At 43.9% G+C, this 14836-nt stretch overlaps 1 protein-coding gene across 1 annotated transcript in view; it reads left to right on the forward strand.

The window, feature by feature from the left end:
- Positions 1 to 464: 464 nt before the first annotated feature.
- DBX2 (developing brain homeobox 2) overlaps positions 465 to 14836 on the forward strand; it is a gene marked incomplete at its 5' end in the record, with an annotated part of 30845 nt that continues 16473 nt past the window's right edge. The window contains 2 exon segments of the mRNA XM_080939623.1: positions 465 to 626; positions 628 to 988. Of these exon segments, the coding sequence (XP_080795749.1) occupies positions 465 to 626; positions 628 to 988 (523 nt within the window).

Here is a 14836-nt window from a genome sequence, read left to right on the forward strand (position 1 = left end):
TGTTTCTTTAGATCAAAACTGATTACATCATCTCTTCTAGACTGCAGGTCTAGAAGGCTACTTCTCTCCAGAATCCTTTAAACGGATCTTACAAAAGCTGAGATGAAAACAGATTTTTTGCAAAAAGAAATCCAAGAAAAACACATTTCCTTTCTTCTTAAAACAGAGGCACCCATAGAACCTGCAAAAGAGTTTTCACTGGTTACTAATGTCAACGTTTTTTGATTCTCCCCGATGATGACAACCAAGCTTCAGCGACAGAGTTCTTGTCCCTTGGAGTATATACCAGAGGGCCTGGGGCTCCAGCAGCAGGGTCGAGGCTCAGCAGGCAGAGTGGTAGCGCCCCTTTCCCGTCCCCTCCACGCCCACCTCCTCAGCAAGAGTCCCCTCCCCTCGCCAGAGCCCGGACTCTCATTGCCCTCATTGTTGGCCGCATCTGTCACTTTGTGGGCAGGATGACATGAATGGATGGGCCGGACACACCTTCCATCCCGGCCGTGAAAACCCAATCCGGATCTGCAGACTGTTCCAGGAGGCTGCCAGAGGCGCCGCTGAGGGCCAAGGACGCACCCCGCAGCCCGGATCCTGCTGGCGCCCTGTCCCTGTCCCCGCGCACACTCGCTCCTACGGCTCCCAGGGCAGCGGGCGCGCACCATGCTGCCCAGCGCTGTGGCCGCCCAGGCGGGAGCCTACTGGGATGTGGTGGCGTCCTCGGCACTCCTCGGCCTCCCTGCGCCCGGCTTTGGCAGTCTGGGCAAGAGTTTTCTGATCGAGAACTTGCTGCGCGCAGGGGCCGGGCCCACGCACGCGCCCCCGCCCCCGCGCCCAGCGCCGGGTCCGGAGTGTCCGCAGCTGCGGCCGCTGCCTGCCAGCCCAGTGCCGCTAAAGCTGTGCCCGGCCGGACCCTTTGGTGCGCGCTGGGCCTTCCAGATGCCCCCTGGCCGGGCTCCGGGGGAGCGGGACAGTGCCTTCCAGCCCTCAGCCCCAGGTGAGCTTTGGTCGAGGGGAACCTCGGCTCCAGAGAGCCTCGGCTCTGGAGAGCCTGGACCAAGGGGAGCCTCAGTTCAGAGGAGCACTGAACCAAAGGAACTTCAGTCCAGGGACGCCTCAAGAACCTCAGTCTAGGGGAGATTCAGCCCAGGAGAGCATCAGCCCAGGAGAACCTGAGTCGGGGGCGGGGGTGGGGTAGGTTGGGAACCTCAGCCCAGGGAAGCCTTGGTTCCAGGTGACACCCCAGTGCCCTGTTGCCAGCCTCAGCGGCAAGCCCAGTTCCCACCTGTGAGCCCTTCGCCGCATGAGTGCTCGCCTGGGTGGCCCAGTGCAGCGGGCTGAACTGGGGTCCAGTTCTGATCCCTTTTCTCTTCACCCCATCCCACCCTCCTCCTTCCTGGGGTCCTCCCTCAACAGGTTGTCTGGGCTACCTGAGCAGTTTGATCACAGCGGGTAAGCTCAGGGATTTGACATTTCTCCTGTCCCCAAAGTTGGCTTCGCTTTTCTGGAAAAGTTGCGGTCAGGGCGGTGGTGCGGGCTTTGCGGGCCCCCGGAGAACGGCGCTGCCTTGATAGGGGTCTGGTGGTTTGAAAAAGAGTTGCACAAACTTTGGATTTTCCTTATTTTCGCAGTTTGGATCTCCCGAGGTGTAAAGTTATCAAGGCCTATGCTTGCATACTGTTGAGCTAGCTGGTAAATGTTAAGTTGATAACTCAATTAGGAAGTTCACATATAAACAGGAATTTATCGATTTATTTATATACTTACTGAAGAAAATCTAACTGGTATAATTGGGAGGAAGGCTTTGGGCAATTGAGTTAAATAAAGGTAAAGCTGAAACCAGCCATTAACAAAGTCACCAGGCAATTGGGAAACTGAGATCCAACTGGTTTTCTTTCTTTTCTTTTCTTTTCTTTTTTCTTTTTTCTTTTTCCTTACTGCGCCCTTAGACGATCTTAACTCATTCTTTTAATCCCAGTGGGTTTGTCCGGAATGACTAACACGCCTTTCAGCAGTTTCCATTGTCCCAGCAAACTGCCAGATCAAATTTATTACTAATGGCTTTATAGAATTTAGTGTGTTTAGAACCTGTCCTGGCCTTTCACTTGAAATAGCCACTAACAGAATGGAACAAATGAAATTATAAACACCGGCCTCACTCACAGAGTGTAAAGCCTAAATTGCTGGGAAAATCATTTGCACCCTGGGAGAAGAGCAGGCTCCGGTTTAGGCAAGCTGTCTATGGGCGTTGGACATGTTCATACGCCCGGACAACGGGAACACTGCTCTTTTTGAGATATTATGAAGTCAGAAACCTGTGAGATGATAGGGTCACGTGACCAAGGATAAGTCAATCGCGTCGTACAAATAACAGTTCAAGGCAATTTGGTGGTTTGCGTGATTTGACGGTTTGGAATTGTGTTCATAGACGTTATTTTGAAAGAACTCTTAGGTCTCTGCTGATTGGCTTCCAGGCTTGTAAAACTGCTTAATGGTAGCCTCGGTTGATTTTCAGTGGTCATACTAAGTGTAAATGAACATGGAGAGCTCAGTAACTCACCAGGTAATTTCATATACACACCCATTCCACTCTATTGTAATTACTGGAGAAAGGGTTTTCAACATTCATTTACAAGAACATATAAATTCGGGTGTACTTACTCCAGTATCAAAATGCAAAACAAGTGCGTTTTTTAAAAGTAATAAAGAGGGTATAATCTGGAATACCCCACAAGAGTTTTCACGTATGTTTTACCACGTTTTATTAAGTTCTCATTGACTGGAACACATCCATTTATTTCGTCTTCTTCTAGGTTAATTTTAATTTGAAACAAGCAAACTTTTCTTTCAAAATACACTTTTTTTTTTGTGAAGAAAGAACCCACTTTTTGAAGTTTCCAATAATATATATATATATTATACCCATTTATCTTTATAATCTAGAAGAGAGTACTCTTTTCTGAACATGGCTTCTCTTTTAAATGGTGCTGTCCGGGTTTTACTAAGTAAGGGTACTCTTTCATCTAGTTGTTCTTAATCTGTAAACTGATGCTTTAAGGAGGGGTCAGCAGCCAGCGATCAGGTGAGGGGGTGTGGCTGGTCTCCCTCCCTCAGCTGGGGGCTGACTTCTCAGTCTCAAACACACTGAGCAATCAAACAACCCCAGCCTGTGGCTGACGTTCTGTAGGCTCCTTAGAAGAGCTCTTCCCCTCTTCCAAAGAATAGATCTCTTTTAGAAACAGCGAGTGAGGAATTACTACTGGTCGTGTTCTTTTGTTTGGTTAGTTCGGTTTTGGTCAGTGTCGGAGATGGAACTGGCGCCTTGTGGGTAGCAGGCGAGCATCCTACCGTTTGCTTTTCGGACCACAGTTTGTTGACCTCTCTCAACAAACTGGTGGGAAATCACAACAGTTGCTTTCTACAGAGCACACTGTCCAAAGTGAATGATCTGTTCCACTGTAGCCTCACCTCAATGATTTGGTTGCCTCCTATGGCTCTCATTCCCTGGGCAAAGCTTGAGGTCTGTGATGTGTCCACCTCTGTTTTGGTCCATTGGCACAGTCACTGAAGGAGCAACGACTTTGTCAGCGGTCGGTGCTCTCCACTACCAATCATCTGCACAATGGCTCTAGCTTCTCTCCTCCTCATAGTAGGCCAGGAGGTAGCCGTTGGCATGGCAATTGTTTTCCAGAATAAAATTATTTCACTTGCTAATTTTGTTCGTGGCCTAAGTGCCACTCTAAATGTGTATGGACTCCTAAAAGAGGAAACAAACTACAGACAAACAAAAAAACCCCAACCAAACAAAAACCGCCCCAGTCTGCAGTTTGTGACCTCGTCCAGGTCTTGCATCGCCTGTGGGAAACTTAGAGGAATATTAAGACCTCATGGGGAGTCCAACCAAAGGAATAAACAGGAAAAGGGTGTGTAGCTGAGAACGGGGTTGCAGCTCCACAGGGCAGGCGTGAAAGCAGAGCGTTCCTGGTTAGTCCCTGAGAATCAACAAGTTCCAATACTTTTGGGAGAAGAGGCTCTAAACAGCATGCAATTTTTGTGGTTTAACACTGGCAACACCAAAGGGCCTCTCTGAAGGTTCCGGGGAGACACACGTATGGGCAGCAGGTAACGAACAGTCACTTCTGCTCTTTATGTGAAAGAAAAATGTATCCAACCCATCACAGTCTATTAGTGGGAGTCAGAAGGCTTTGTAGGTGAAACTCTAACCATGAAAGACACAACCCTCCCCCCAAAACTTGTTATCCGGAAAATACTGTGTATCTTAGAATGTTCACGTCTTTTATACGTAAAGAGAGGTCTTGAAATTTACAAAAGAAAAAAAAATGAGGCTCTCTTAGTTACAGAGAACGTGGTGTGGATTTCCTGTGGGTGGTTGTGCCAAAGATTTTTTCCCAATTAAGTGTAACAGGTAACTTGACATTTTAATGACATTTGCTTAAAATGTTTTGGGAAGCATTGGATACAAAGGTACTTTACTAGTCATTAAATCCATTTGTGTATCTGAAAGGATTAGAAGGCATTTTTTACCCTGGATGAGTGAGTTAATCGTTCTCCAAGTTGTCTTAATTTATGTGTTGTATTGTGGAGTCCAGAAAAAGCAAGATTGGTGGCTTTTTTTCCTGTCATTCATCTGGAGATTGTCACCCCATGAATTCTTAACTCTGCCTTGCCTATTGCACGTAAGCCTTGCATTATGAATGACATTTTACGTTCCCTTCCTTGAGATACACCGAGGCTGTGGCTGTAAAAGCATTTTAGGCGCTTGGTGAGAAATGGTTCAGAAGTCTTTAAAACCGGATTCTGTCCACGACTTGTCACGTTTACTGGCAACGACCCCCCCCCCCCCCAGCTTTTGGTGAACAGAAACCTTGGAACCAGGAGTATTAACAATCGCTAACCAGAACCAGGGTCACAAGAGTGCGGGACACAGCATGAGCTGCTGGCCATCAGCTGCAATTTGGTCTGGTCATTCCCTCTGCCAACGTTTGCTGGGAGCCACAGAACCAAATTCTTAGTATACCTGCATAGTTTTGCAACCTGCTCAGCACGTCTTTGTGGTTCATATAAGTGTGACTTACATGGCTCCTGAAAAAAATTCTGAGCAAAATGTCAGGATAAACAACCTCTTTAGATTCAAGAAACGGTAAGAATATCCTGGCTAGCATTACCAGGCCCTTCAGTGCTGACGGAGAGAGCCACCCTCCCTATAAAATAGCATGTGCTTTGGAATAGTGCATGGTTTTGTTATAGTTGCCTTCAGCCACCGCGCCTGCTCTTGCCTCCCATCATCGAGCACGGACTTCTTTACTCTGACCAGAAAAACTTGTATGGAAGCCACTGCTGTTTTGTAACACAGCAGGAGTCAGTGACTCAGACAAGTTGTAGTTCCTACTTCAGTGACTTCAGGGGTTAAGAGGTACAAGGGCTTGCATGGATATCACGTAGAATTTAAACAGAATTCAGGAGGGCTGAGGCCGTACCAGATAGGGATGTGGTATGTTCTGGGTAAATTGAGATAATCCAGGGTGATTTTATGTTTCCTCCGCTGCTGGGATTTTACTGGAGCTCTGTGTGACCTGAGGAGCTAGGTGTCACCTCCTCCTCTTTAACTGTTTGTGTCAGATCCCACTGCCTCCCTCCTCAGTGACTGCCTCCTTCCTGCTCTTGTTCTCACCAGAAAGCATCTCTGTACACTCTAAGAGGATTGTAGAAATGATGGCAACTTGTCAGTAAAGGACCGCTGTCCATGCGTAAGGTCTGCTTAGTCACTGTGTATTGAAATGCTTTCCGCTTCTTTGGTAACAAAAGCACACAAGGGACACTTTTCTTAAGCTCTTTAGGCGAACGTGTCCCTCTTTTTAACTGGGTAGTAGTTCATTTACTCTACAGTTCACCACTTAATGGTCAGATTTGTGTGGCGGGCATTGCCTATAACTTCCGACTCCGTCTTAGGAATTTGGATTTTTGAACTTGGAGCTCACCACATAACCTATGCTGGCTTGGAATGATTTCTGTTTTATACAAATTTATATCTTTGAACTTCTGCCTCTTCTGCCCCAGCCTCCGAAGTGCTGAGATTAAAGGTGTGCTCGGCCGTGCCTGGGTGCACAGGTAACTCTTCTTCATCTCCTCCTCCAAAATCATTGATTCACCACTCCTAACGTTTTCTCTGACTCATACTCTCCAGCCCAGGCCTATGTATACATGTAACAAAGTATACAACTTTTTAACGTCAGTATGAATAAGTTTTCATTCAAACGCACCTGGCATTTGCCAGGAGTAAAAAGGCAAACCATAAAGGGAAACAATATCATTTTTATCTAAGAATGCTTGTTATAATCCTCATTTAAGGCTTCATTAGATCATTCTTCTGTTTTATACGATCCGAGTAAGAAATTGGGTTTTCGCCTTAATATATAACACGCTCACTGGGCCCTTGTATATTTTATTCCAAAGCACTTTATTTTAATTTCAGTAATGTTTCCACTTTTAATGGAATCTCCATCTTTCATTCTCTTTAGCCTCCAGTCGGTACTTAACTTGGCAACGCTGAGCCATTCGTCACTTTATACAAGGTTACCATAACTCATTTCCTTTTTAATGGGAATATTCGTTTTTGTCAACTGGCTATTAGTCGCGAATGTATCAGGGGTGTGTTTGTGCGAGTTATGTGAACAGTAAACTTCCAGGCACTAAATTCTTTCTGAAGTCAAAGATCAAAAAGCTGCCGTGAAGTTTCAGACCTCTCTTCTAGAACCATTAGCATCTAGGAAAAGGAAAGGAGGAAGGGAAAGAGGAAAAGAAGCCAAGAAGTTTGATCCTTTTCGTGGATATTGCTGAATATTTAATAACTTTCTTGTTTAAACAGAGCCGCAAGAGGGCAAGACTTTGGGTTTTCCGTTATGTTTGCAGGCATTCTTGGCACCCTTAATTTTGTTCATTCTAAGTGTTGGAAGTAGAGTGAATGATGTGTTTAAAACTGTGACTGCCGGCAGATCTCTAATAGACTACCCCAAACATAGTCGAGTCACATTCCTCAACTCCGTAGTCACACTGAGCCTGAAGTCCGAAAGACCCTCTGACCCTCTGACAGGAGGGGCAGAATCATACTGTGTATTTCCATATTTTCTATAGGTGCTCTGCACTATAGATCAAAACCCAGTGGGTGTAGATGTGTCCTGATATGAAATGCCCAAAATGTGTACTTTCTGGCCCCTGGAAATTTGCCAACCCTTCATCCAAAGCACACATGGCAAGTTGGGGAGATATTGAAGTATCATATCGACGTCTGACTCTTAAGCAACCTACCATAATTTTAAGGTCTAGATCCAAGTACTTCCTGTTACCGATTGCATAGTGCCGAATGGCTCTAGAGGCCTCATTGCAACATGAGAACAGAGGTTAGCAGCGTTTACCTTTCAAGCATATATCTCAAAAGCCCCTTGGTAAGAGACAGGAAAAAGGCGTTTCCTCTATTTTATCATAGCTAAAATACTGTAAGAATCCACATCAACATTTTGCAGATCAGAAAAAACAAAAAACAAAACAAACCCAATGTATTAATTCCCCTTTCTTTGATGGGCTGACTGAGCTCAGCTGAGTGGTTCTTACTTGGGATGTCCTGAGACTGTGGCTGGATGTCCAGGTTCTGTGGGATGCATGCCCACAGTGTCGCCACATGAGCTGGTGGTTTGATGTTGGCTGGTGACTGGGTGGTCAGCTGGAGCTTGTCATCCCAAGTTTGATTCTTTAATGTCTTGACCTTTTTATTACATGGTTTCTGGGCTCTAAATGGGAGAGTTCAGAAAACAAGACCACGTGGTTTCGTGGACATTGGACATTCTGGAGTCTCTAACGAAACTCAACATGCCTTGGTGGTTCTAAGATGTGGCCCTGCCAACCTCTTGATTGAGAAAGTCACCAAGACCAGTCACTGTTCCGGAGAGGAACACACTGCACTTCTCCGTAGTAGGGAGCTTTTCAGATCACTGTTGCTATTTACAATTGGCCAAAAAAGGACCTCACAAGCCCTGCTGGAGCCAGCTTCTGGGTGGACCTGCATAGGAATTGATCACAGAGTGTTAAATGGTTGAAATTCGGGGAGATTTCACAGAAGCGATGTTCTGGGGGCTACAGATGCCATTGCTTTATAGTATCCTCTGTGCCACATACTTTATAATATAAAGAAAAAGACACGGTCTCAAATCCAGCTCATTTTCTTGGAGCAATGTAATGGACCATGCTTGGAGAGACGGCAGTCAGTGACCACAGACTTCTGTGGTCTGGCCCATAAGGATCTAGTGTACTCGAAGCATGAGGGGAAGCCAGGCTATCTACTTGTTGGTCTTGGATCATGACGTTGGTGCAGGTGTTTAAATATTTGCTTATTGGTACCTGTTGCCATAGTGTTGTGTCACCAGATTAAGGCCTTTGCCTCGGTAGCTACACTGAACTGTTCTTAGCTATGTTTTGTTCCTTCCTTTGACCTGGTCCCCGCAGCTGGACAGCTGTCCTTAACCTGCCCCACACCCCATCCCTTTGCACATGTGGCCTTTCCTAGCTAGAATACCCTTCTCTTCCTTCATCCTTTTGAGTACTTTCCAAATGATCTTCAAACATCCAAGGATGTTTTTCATGCCTAGAGACACCCTTAGCCAGGCCTTCCTGATTATAGTTCATTGGCTCCCCTCACCCCATTTGTATATATCAGAATGCAGAGATCACAGGTATCCAGTCTCTTTGTCTAGCTGCCGGCTTAAATATTTCAGCAGAGGTCTGGGCTGTACTGTTTCTTTTCCTGTGCTGGCCCAGTATCTCCCTTCATTCACGCCATCAATTGAGACCTACCAGGTACTGGGCCTTGTTTTGTATTCTTTTCAGGGTTGCCATTCTGGCTAGACACTATAACTACTTGTGAAGTTTTTGAACCAGTGTTATAAAGGGGCCTCTTAAGTAGGAAGTCTGATTTAACCTAGTTGGTATGAAGCCTAGGCATCAGCATTTTGCGTGTGTGTGTGTGTGTGTGTGTGTGTGTGTGTGTGTTGTAATATCTGGATGATATCTAATGTGACTTTAGGGCTGAGAACCATTGGTTGGAGAAACAGTACGAAATTCTTAACCTTTGTCTACATGGGGAATGCATAAGGCTTGATAGAACAAAGCAATTTGGTGTACTGGGAGATTTACACCAACTCCTTTGTTCTTCAACTAGGAGATTCAGGTCTGTAAGTTCATTTAAAAAAGGCTAATTCTTCAATGAATGGGAAGCTCCCTTTTGTCTTTGTGGTCCTGGCAGACAGTGCGGACCGTGGAGCTTGATAGAATGCACTTTCTGTTTGCAGTGGATTTCAAGGTCAGAGTCTAAGGAGTAGCATTTTCCCCCCAGAATCAGCTTCTCATGAGCTGTTTGAACACATGGAGATCTGTTATTGTCTGTCTGTCCAATATTTGAAGCCATGCCCCAAATGCTCCTTCTCCTGCATCCTGAGGATGGAAAGGTAAAGGGACGGACGGAAACACACAGAATGTGTTTCCTTGCTGAATGAAAGTGGAGTTTGCAACTGGATCACACCAGCGCATTGCTCCAAGCTGACCGTGTGAGAACTCGAAGTCTCGTTAGACAATGGAGAGTTCTTAGGTCTCATGGCTCTAGCCAGAGGCTTGCTCCTCTGTAAAGCTTTGTCTTTGGGTCCACCCTAACCTAGACAGTCACTTCAGCTGTGTGCTATTTTGACATTGCAGTTAGATTTCTTTTCATTCCCAGAGCCCGAAGACCTGGCTCTTGAAGGAATGTCATAAAGAACGTTAATATTATTAATTTCTCATTATGCTCTTTGTACAAGTTTTTGTTTGGTTGATCTTACATTAGGCTTAGGAAGTGAGTTTCCCCCTCTTCCTCTCAAGTGTGCTGTGCAAACCACACAGATCGTGATGTGTTCCCGAGATTTACTCATTACCAAGATCTCACTGGTGAGCTTTGTCCTCTCTCCACGAGAGCATCTCATCTCAGTTAGTACCACCTCTTTTTTTTTTTTCTTACAACTTTATTTAAAAAAGAGAGACACATGCACAGATTTTTAAAAACGTTTTGGCATAGCACTATATGAATATATTTTTGTCAGTACTAAATTCTTTTAAAGGTTTGATAGTATGCATTGGAATCTTACTAGTTACCATAAACACAAAGTACATGTAGGACAGAACATAACATGGAAACAGAGAATTTTGGTGTGTATAGACTAAACATAATGATTTTTGAATACCAAAAATTACCACAAGGCTATATTAGCTCTTGAATTATTAATGATTTAAGGTCCAGGTATACCACACTCTGAGAGGGTGCTATACACTTATTTTTTTTTCCTAAGAAGGACTGGGGCTTTCAGGATTTCACTTTTTGGCCTTTGTTTATTTATTTATTTATTTATTTATTTTGAGCTTCATATGGCCTGTGAGTTGTTTCTTGGGTTATTTAGACCTTTCTGGGGCTAATATCCAATTACCAGTGACTGCATATTATGTCTGTTCTTCTGTGACTGGGTTACCTCACTCAGGATGATATTCTTTAGATGCGTCCACTTTCCTGGGAATTTCATAAAGTCATTCTTTCTAATAGCTGATAGTAGGTACCACCTCTTAAAGGAGCTGCTTTTACATGGCTAAGATTCACATGGTTACTACTGCCTTTACTGACGCTACTCCATCCGTAAAGAAGAATGAAAATTAAAAAAAAAACAATTAAAAATAATTTTAGACAATAAAAGTTTGAAAGTTATTCTTTTGCAGTGGGCTTATAGCTGTCTCTGACTGTGGGGACACTAACGGATGAAGCCTAGTACTTAATGTACATTAAAACTCACCGTACTTGTTTTAAAGGGCCACTTCAACATTAAATCTGCTATCAGCACTTAGCTGAAGTTCTAAGCAGTTGGCATTGGGAATTTGTTTCTCCAAGTGAGTAGGATACTCCATTAAAAAGTATGGAAGGCCCATGAGTTTTGTGTGCAAACATTTAACTTCAGCTTTTTGGATGCAGAGAGAGCCCAGCTTAGCTCCAACATGTTTAACTTGTTTTGTTTATAACATAAGTGCCCCATAGAATCGGGATGTTAGATTTGTCAGTGTGGTGTGGAATTGCAAACGTCCTATTGGTAGGCCAAAACAGGGCTGTGGGACAACCTGACCTAAAGCTATTTGTTGCTCTGTCCAGGAATAGTTTAACTTTCCAGATCCCACCTCTTGTGCAGTAACCGGGGTGTCCCTACCCCCCCCCCCCTACTGATAATCAATCATTGCTCGAAAACCTACACGGTTTATCTTGCCCATGTTTAACTTTTTTTTTGAAAGAAGTCGGTCACGTTTCAGATGTCTGCTGCTTTGAAGTCTGGTGTCGGTGAACGCAGAGAGAATGTTCTAAATTCAAGGCCAGTCCAGGGCCAGCATAAGACAAGGACACCACAAACATCTTCACTACAACTACTGGGCAGGGAGCCTGCCGTGATAAACGGTGAAATAACCACATGCAGACTTCAGTGGCGGCGGAGTCTGAAAGGTTTATTGAGGCTTAAACTGCCCCTTTCCTGCCTTTTTGAGAGCATCTTCCGAGCAGTTGCGAAGGGCTTAAAAGATGCAGATGTCGGCCAGCCTAACACTTGCTCTCCTCAGCCTTCAGTTTGCCTAGTACTCTCAGCTTCAAAAAAAAAAAAAAAGTCTGTTGTTTCCAAATATTAAAAGTGTCACGTCCACTTTGAGGGCTTCAGGGTGTTTCAAACATTGATTTCCTATGGCTGTTCGGCACTCACGCTGCCACAGACTCTGGTTCGTGGCTTCTGTCAGATGTGAAGAAAGGGGCACTTAATTGGAATTTCACAGTCCTTCCCACATAAGCCAGCCTAAATAAGGTGTATTTATGTATAGCAATCGGGAGCTGACTAATCTCCTGTTAAACGTGTGAGTCAAAGAGATGATTAGAAATAGTGAAACCATTCTGCACAAAAGAACTGCCAGTCTAGTCACGTCACAGCCTGGAAGCCAGTTTCTATTGCCCCAATTAGAGTGATTACTGCACATTCTGATTATATTTCTGTCGGTACAGATTTTTGGTGCCACTTTGTTTACAGATTTCAAACAGTAGTGCGTGGTATGTTCAATGGGAGCTTTTCTAGTTTAACATCAGAGCATGTGTTTTCAAAAGCACACTTTTCACACAGGAATTTGATTGTGTCTTATTTCACGTAAACTACTTTAAAAAAATCCATTATTTTTCTATTGTTACGGCCATAGCCTAAGCCTGGAAAATATTTTCTTAGAATAGGACCAGTGTCCACCTTATACCTTGCATTGTTTTGGGTGCCACTGGTGTATAGCCTTCTATGTGCTATTCTTGAACAAATCCAAAATGGACATACACAGTTTTGATACATCTAGATAACATGGTAGATGTTTTTAACTTTATATACGCAATTGTAACACTGTCGAATCATTACCCCACACCCTTACCCTGTACAAAGAGGAACCTAAAGTCCCAATGGCCATGATTAATTATGCAAAGAAGGCTCATTCTGCAGAGGTAACAAGTTAACAGAAAGGCTTGAAAATAAACTCAGAGATGCAACTTTATATATCCTAGTAGTAATGGAAATGTAGTCTTAAAAAGATCATACTCTTCTTTAAATATTTTTTGAAAATTTCATACAAAGGTGCTGTATTTTCATTCCCAGTTCATGTTCTCTGCCCTCAACCACCCCACATCTTCCGACTATCTCCAACCTCACTACCTCTCCTTGATACATGTATGCTGAGTCCCCTTGATGTTGCTTATATGTATGTGTGCTTAAGGCTGACCACTTGGGACTGGACAACATATCAGGCAGCTCGTCCCTCAAGAAGACTGACTGACTGCTTTTCTCTCTCTTAGCAGTTGACCATGGCCCATAGCCCTTCATCTGGGGGGTGGGGCCTTGTGAGATTTTTTTTTTCCTCCTCTGTGCTGGAATGTCAGCTGGTGACATTATGCAGATCTAGTTTAGATGACCACACTGTTATAATTTCATTGACTACTCTTAGAGTATAAAATGTAAAATCCAGATAAAGTGATCATTTCTATGATGGGTTGATGGTCAGCACTAGGTCAATTCATAATAGTAATGACACTATTTCATTTGTTAATTTTGGAAAACAAGATTAATGTGTCCTTTCTTCTTTTTGCTTTAGGTACAAATTTTCAAAACAGCATTAAAACACTTTAATTTTTTTTTTAGAAATTCAGATATTAAATAAGTAAACACAAAAATGTTGACATCTCAACATTATGTGATGGGGGAGAGACACTGGGTTTTTAACTAGTTTCCAATTTGAGGCCTCTGGGATTCTACAAATACCATAAACATTTTTCTTGGGCAATCTACTTGTTTTATGATAACTTTTAAAGACACTGGTTAAAACAACTACACACTCTTTGGTTTAGTTTTTGGCAAGTCTGAAAATATCATGGTTTTTAATAGGTGTGTAGGCCTGTCAGAATAAGATTATCTAGTGTGATCAAGAAAGGGAAAAATGGCGCCACAAAAGAAAAATAATAGAAATATTTTCAGGTTGAGATTGAGATTTCGAGGCCACCAGTCTCAAAAGATGCCATATGTGAGGGTCTTCTGGGGTAGAGAACTAGGCTGATGTCTTCTCTTCCCTTCCTGTTCTTCATTTCATTCAATTATTAAAAATCTGACTATAGTATGTCAGGTAATACTGTCATGTATGTCAGGGTCAAAGCAGGTGCCCATTATTAAAGAAGATGGTATGCCAAAGCATTTCACCGGGCCAGGCACTCTTCTTAATAACAAGTCTATTAGAACCGACGGTAGTTTTTAGAGCTGGTTTTCTATGGAGTGAGGAACGGAGTTCAGAATTCTTCTGAAATTGTATTTAAGTAAAATGATCGTCCTCTCTGCGATGGTGTAGTCAGATATCAGTACCACATACAATAGTAGTAAAAAGTGTCATTATTATTCAGATGCTCCAGTTAGGTGACCTTCCCGTACATGCAGGAGCCCATGAGCATCTCTTAACAGCTTCATGAACCTGTGTTTGAGGGGGCAGAGCAGAACAGAATCGAGGACTGTAGGGTAAACATACTTTCTGGCGACTAGATTTACCTTGGGAGGCAATACGATACTTTGGAAATACTTTCAAAAGACAAGTGTCTGGGGTCAGAAGCAGTGCTTTTATTACGGAGCTGCTCAGTAAACCCGCTCTGACCATCCCGAGCATTCAGCTAGTCGCATCTTTCACATAACCTGGAAGTGAACACTGAAGCGGATAGAATCTCTCCAGAACAACCAGGCATTTAAATTGTTTCCTGGTCAGTGGGATGTTTACAACCATGCCATCCGACATTGTAATCCTTCGCCATAAGAGTCTCTTAAAGTCTCTTTGGTCTTAAGATGTAGTACCTACTCAAGACCTATTTGGTCTGAGGATGTGGTACCTACTCAAGCTAGCCACACTTGAGCTTGGCAGTCACCTCTGGCCAGAAGCTGCCATGTTGGCCAGGACAGATGCGGAGGACGGGCCCATCACTGCAGATGTCGCTTGCTTACTATTACCCTCGTGTGTCTTGTATAAAAAGCACAGTCACCATTCATTACTTGTGATTACAACCACACCGGCTTGAGTCTTTTCCACCACATCTTCCAAAAGCCGAGGAAAGTACCTGGCCAGAGCTTTGACACTTTAAAATGACTTTAATTTCGGTAAAGAGTTAGAACCGAGGAAGGCTCGGCAATGGAGGGCCTTCAGCAGGGGCCTTGGGGGAAGCTTGGAGTTTTGAATA

Source organism: Micromys minutus (genome assembly GCF_963924665.1).
Source record: "Micromys minutus genome assembly, chromosome: 27".
In the NCBI taxonomy this organism is placed as follows: Eukaryota; Metazoa; Chordata; class Mammalia; order Rodentia; family Muridae; genus Micromys; species Micromys minutus.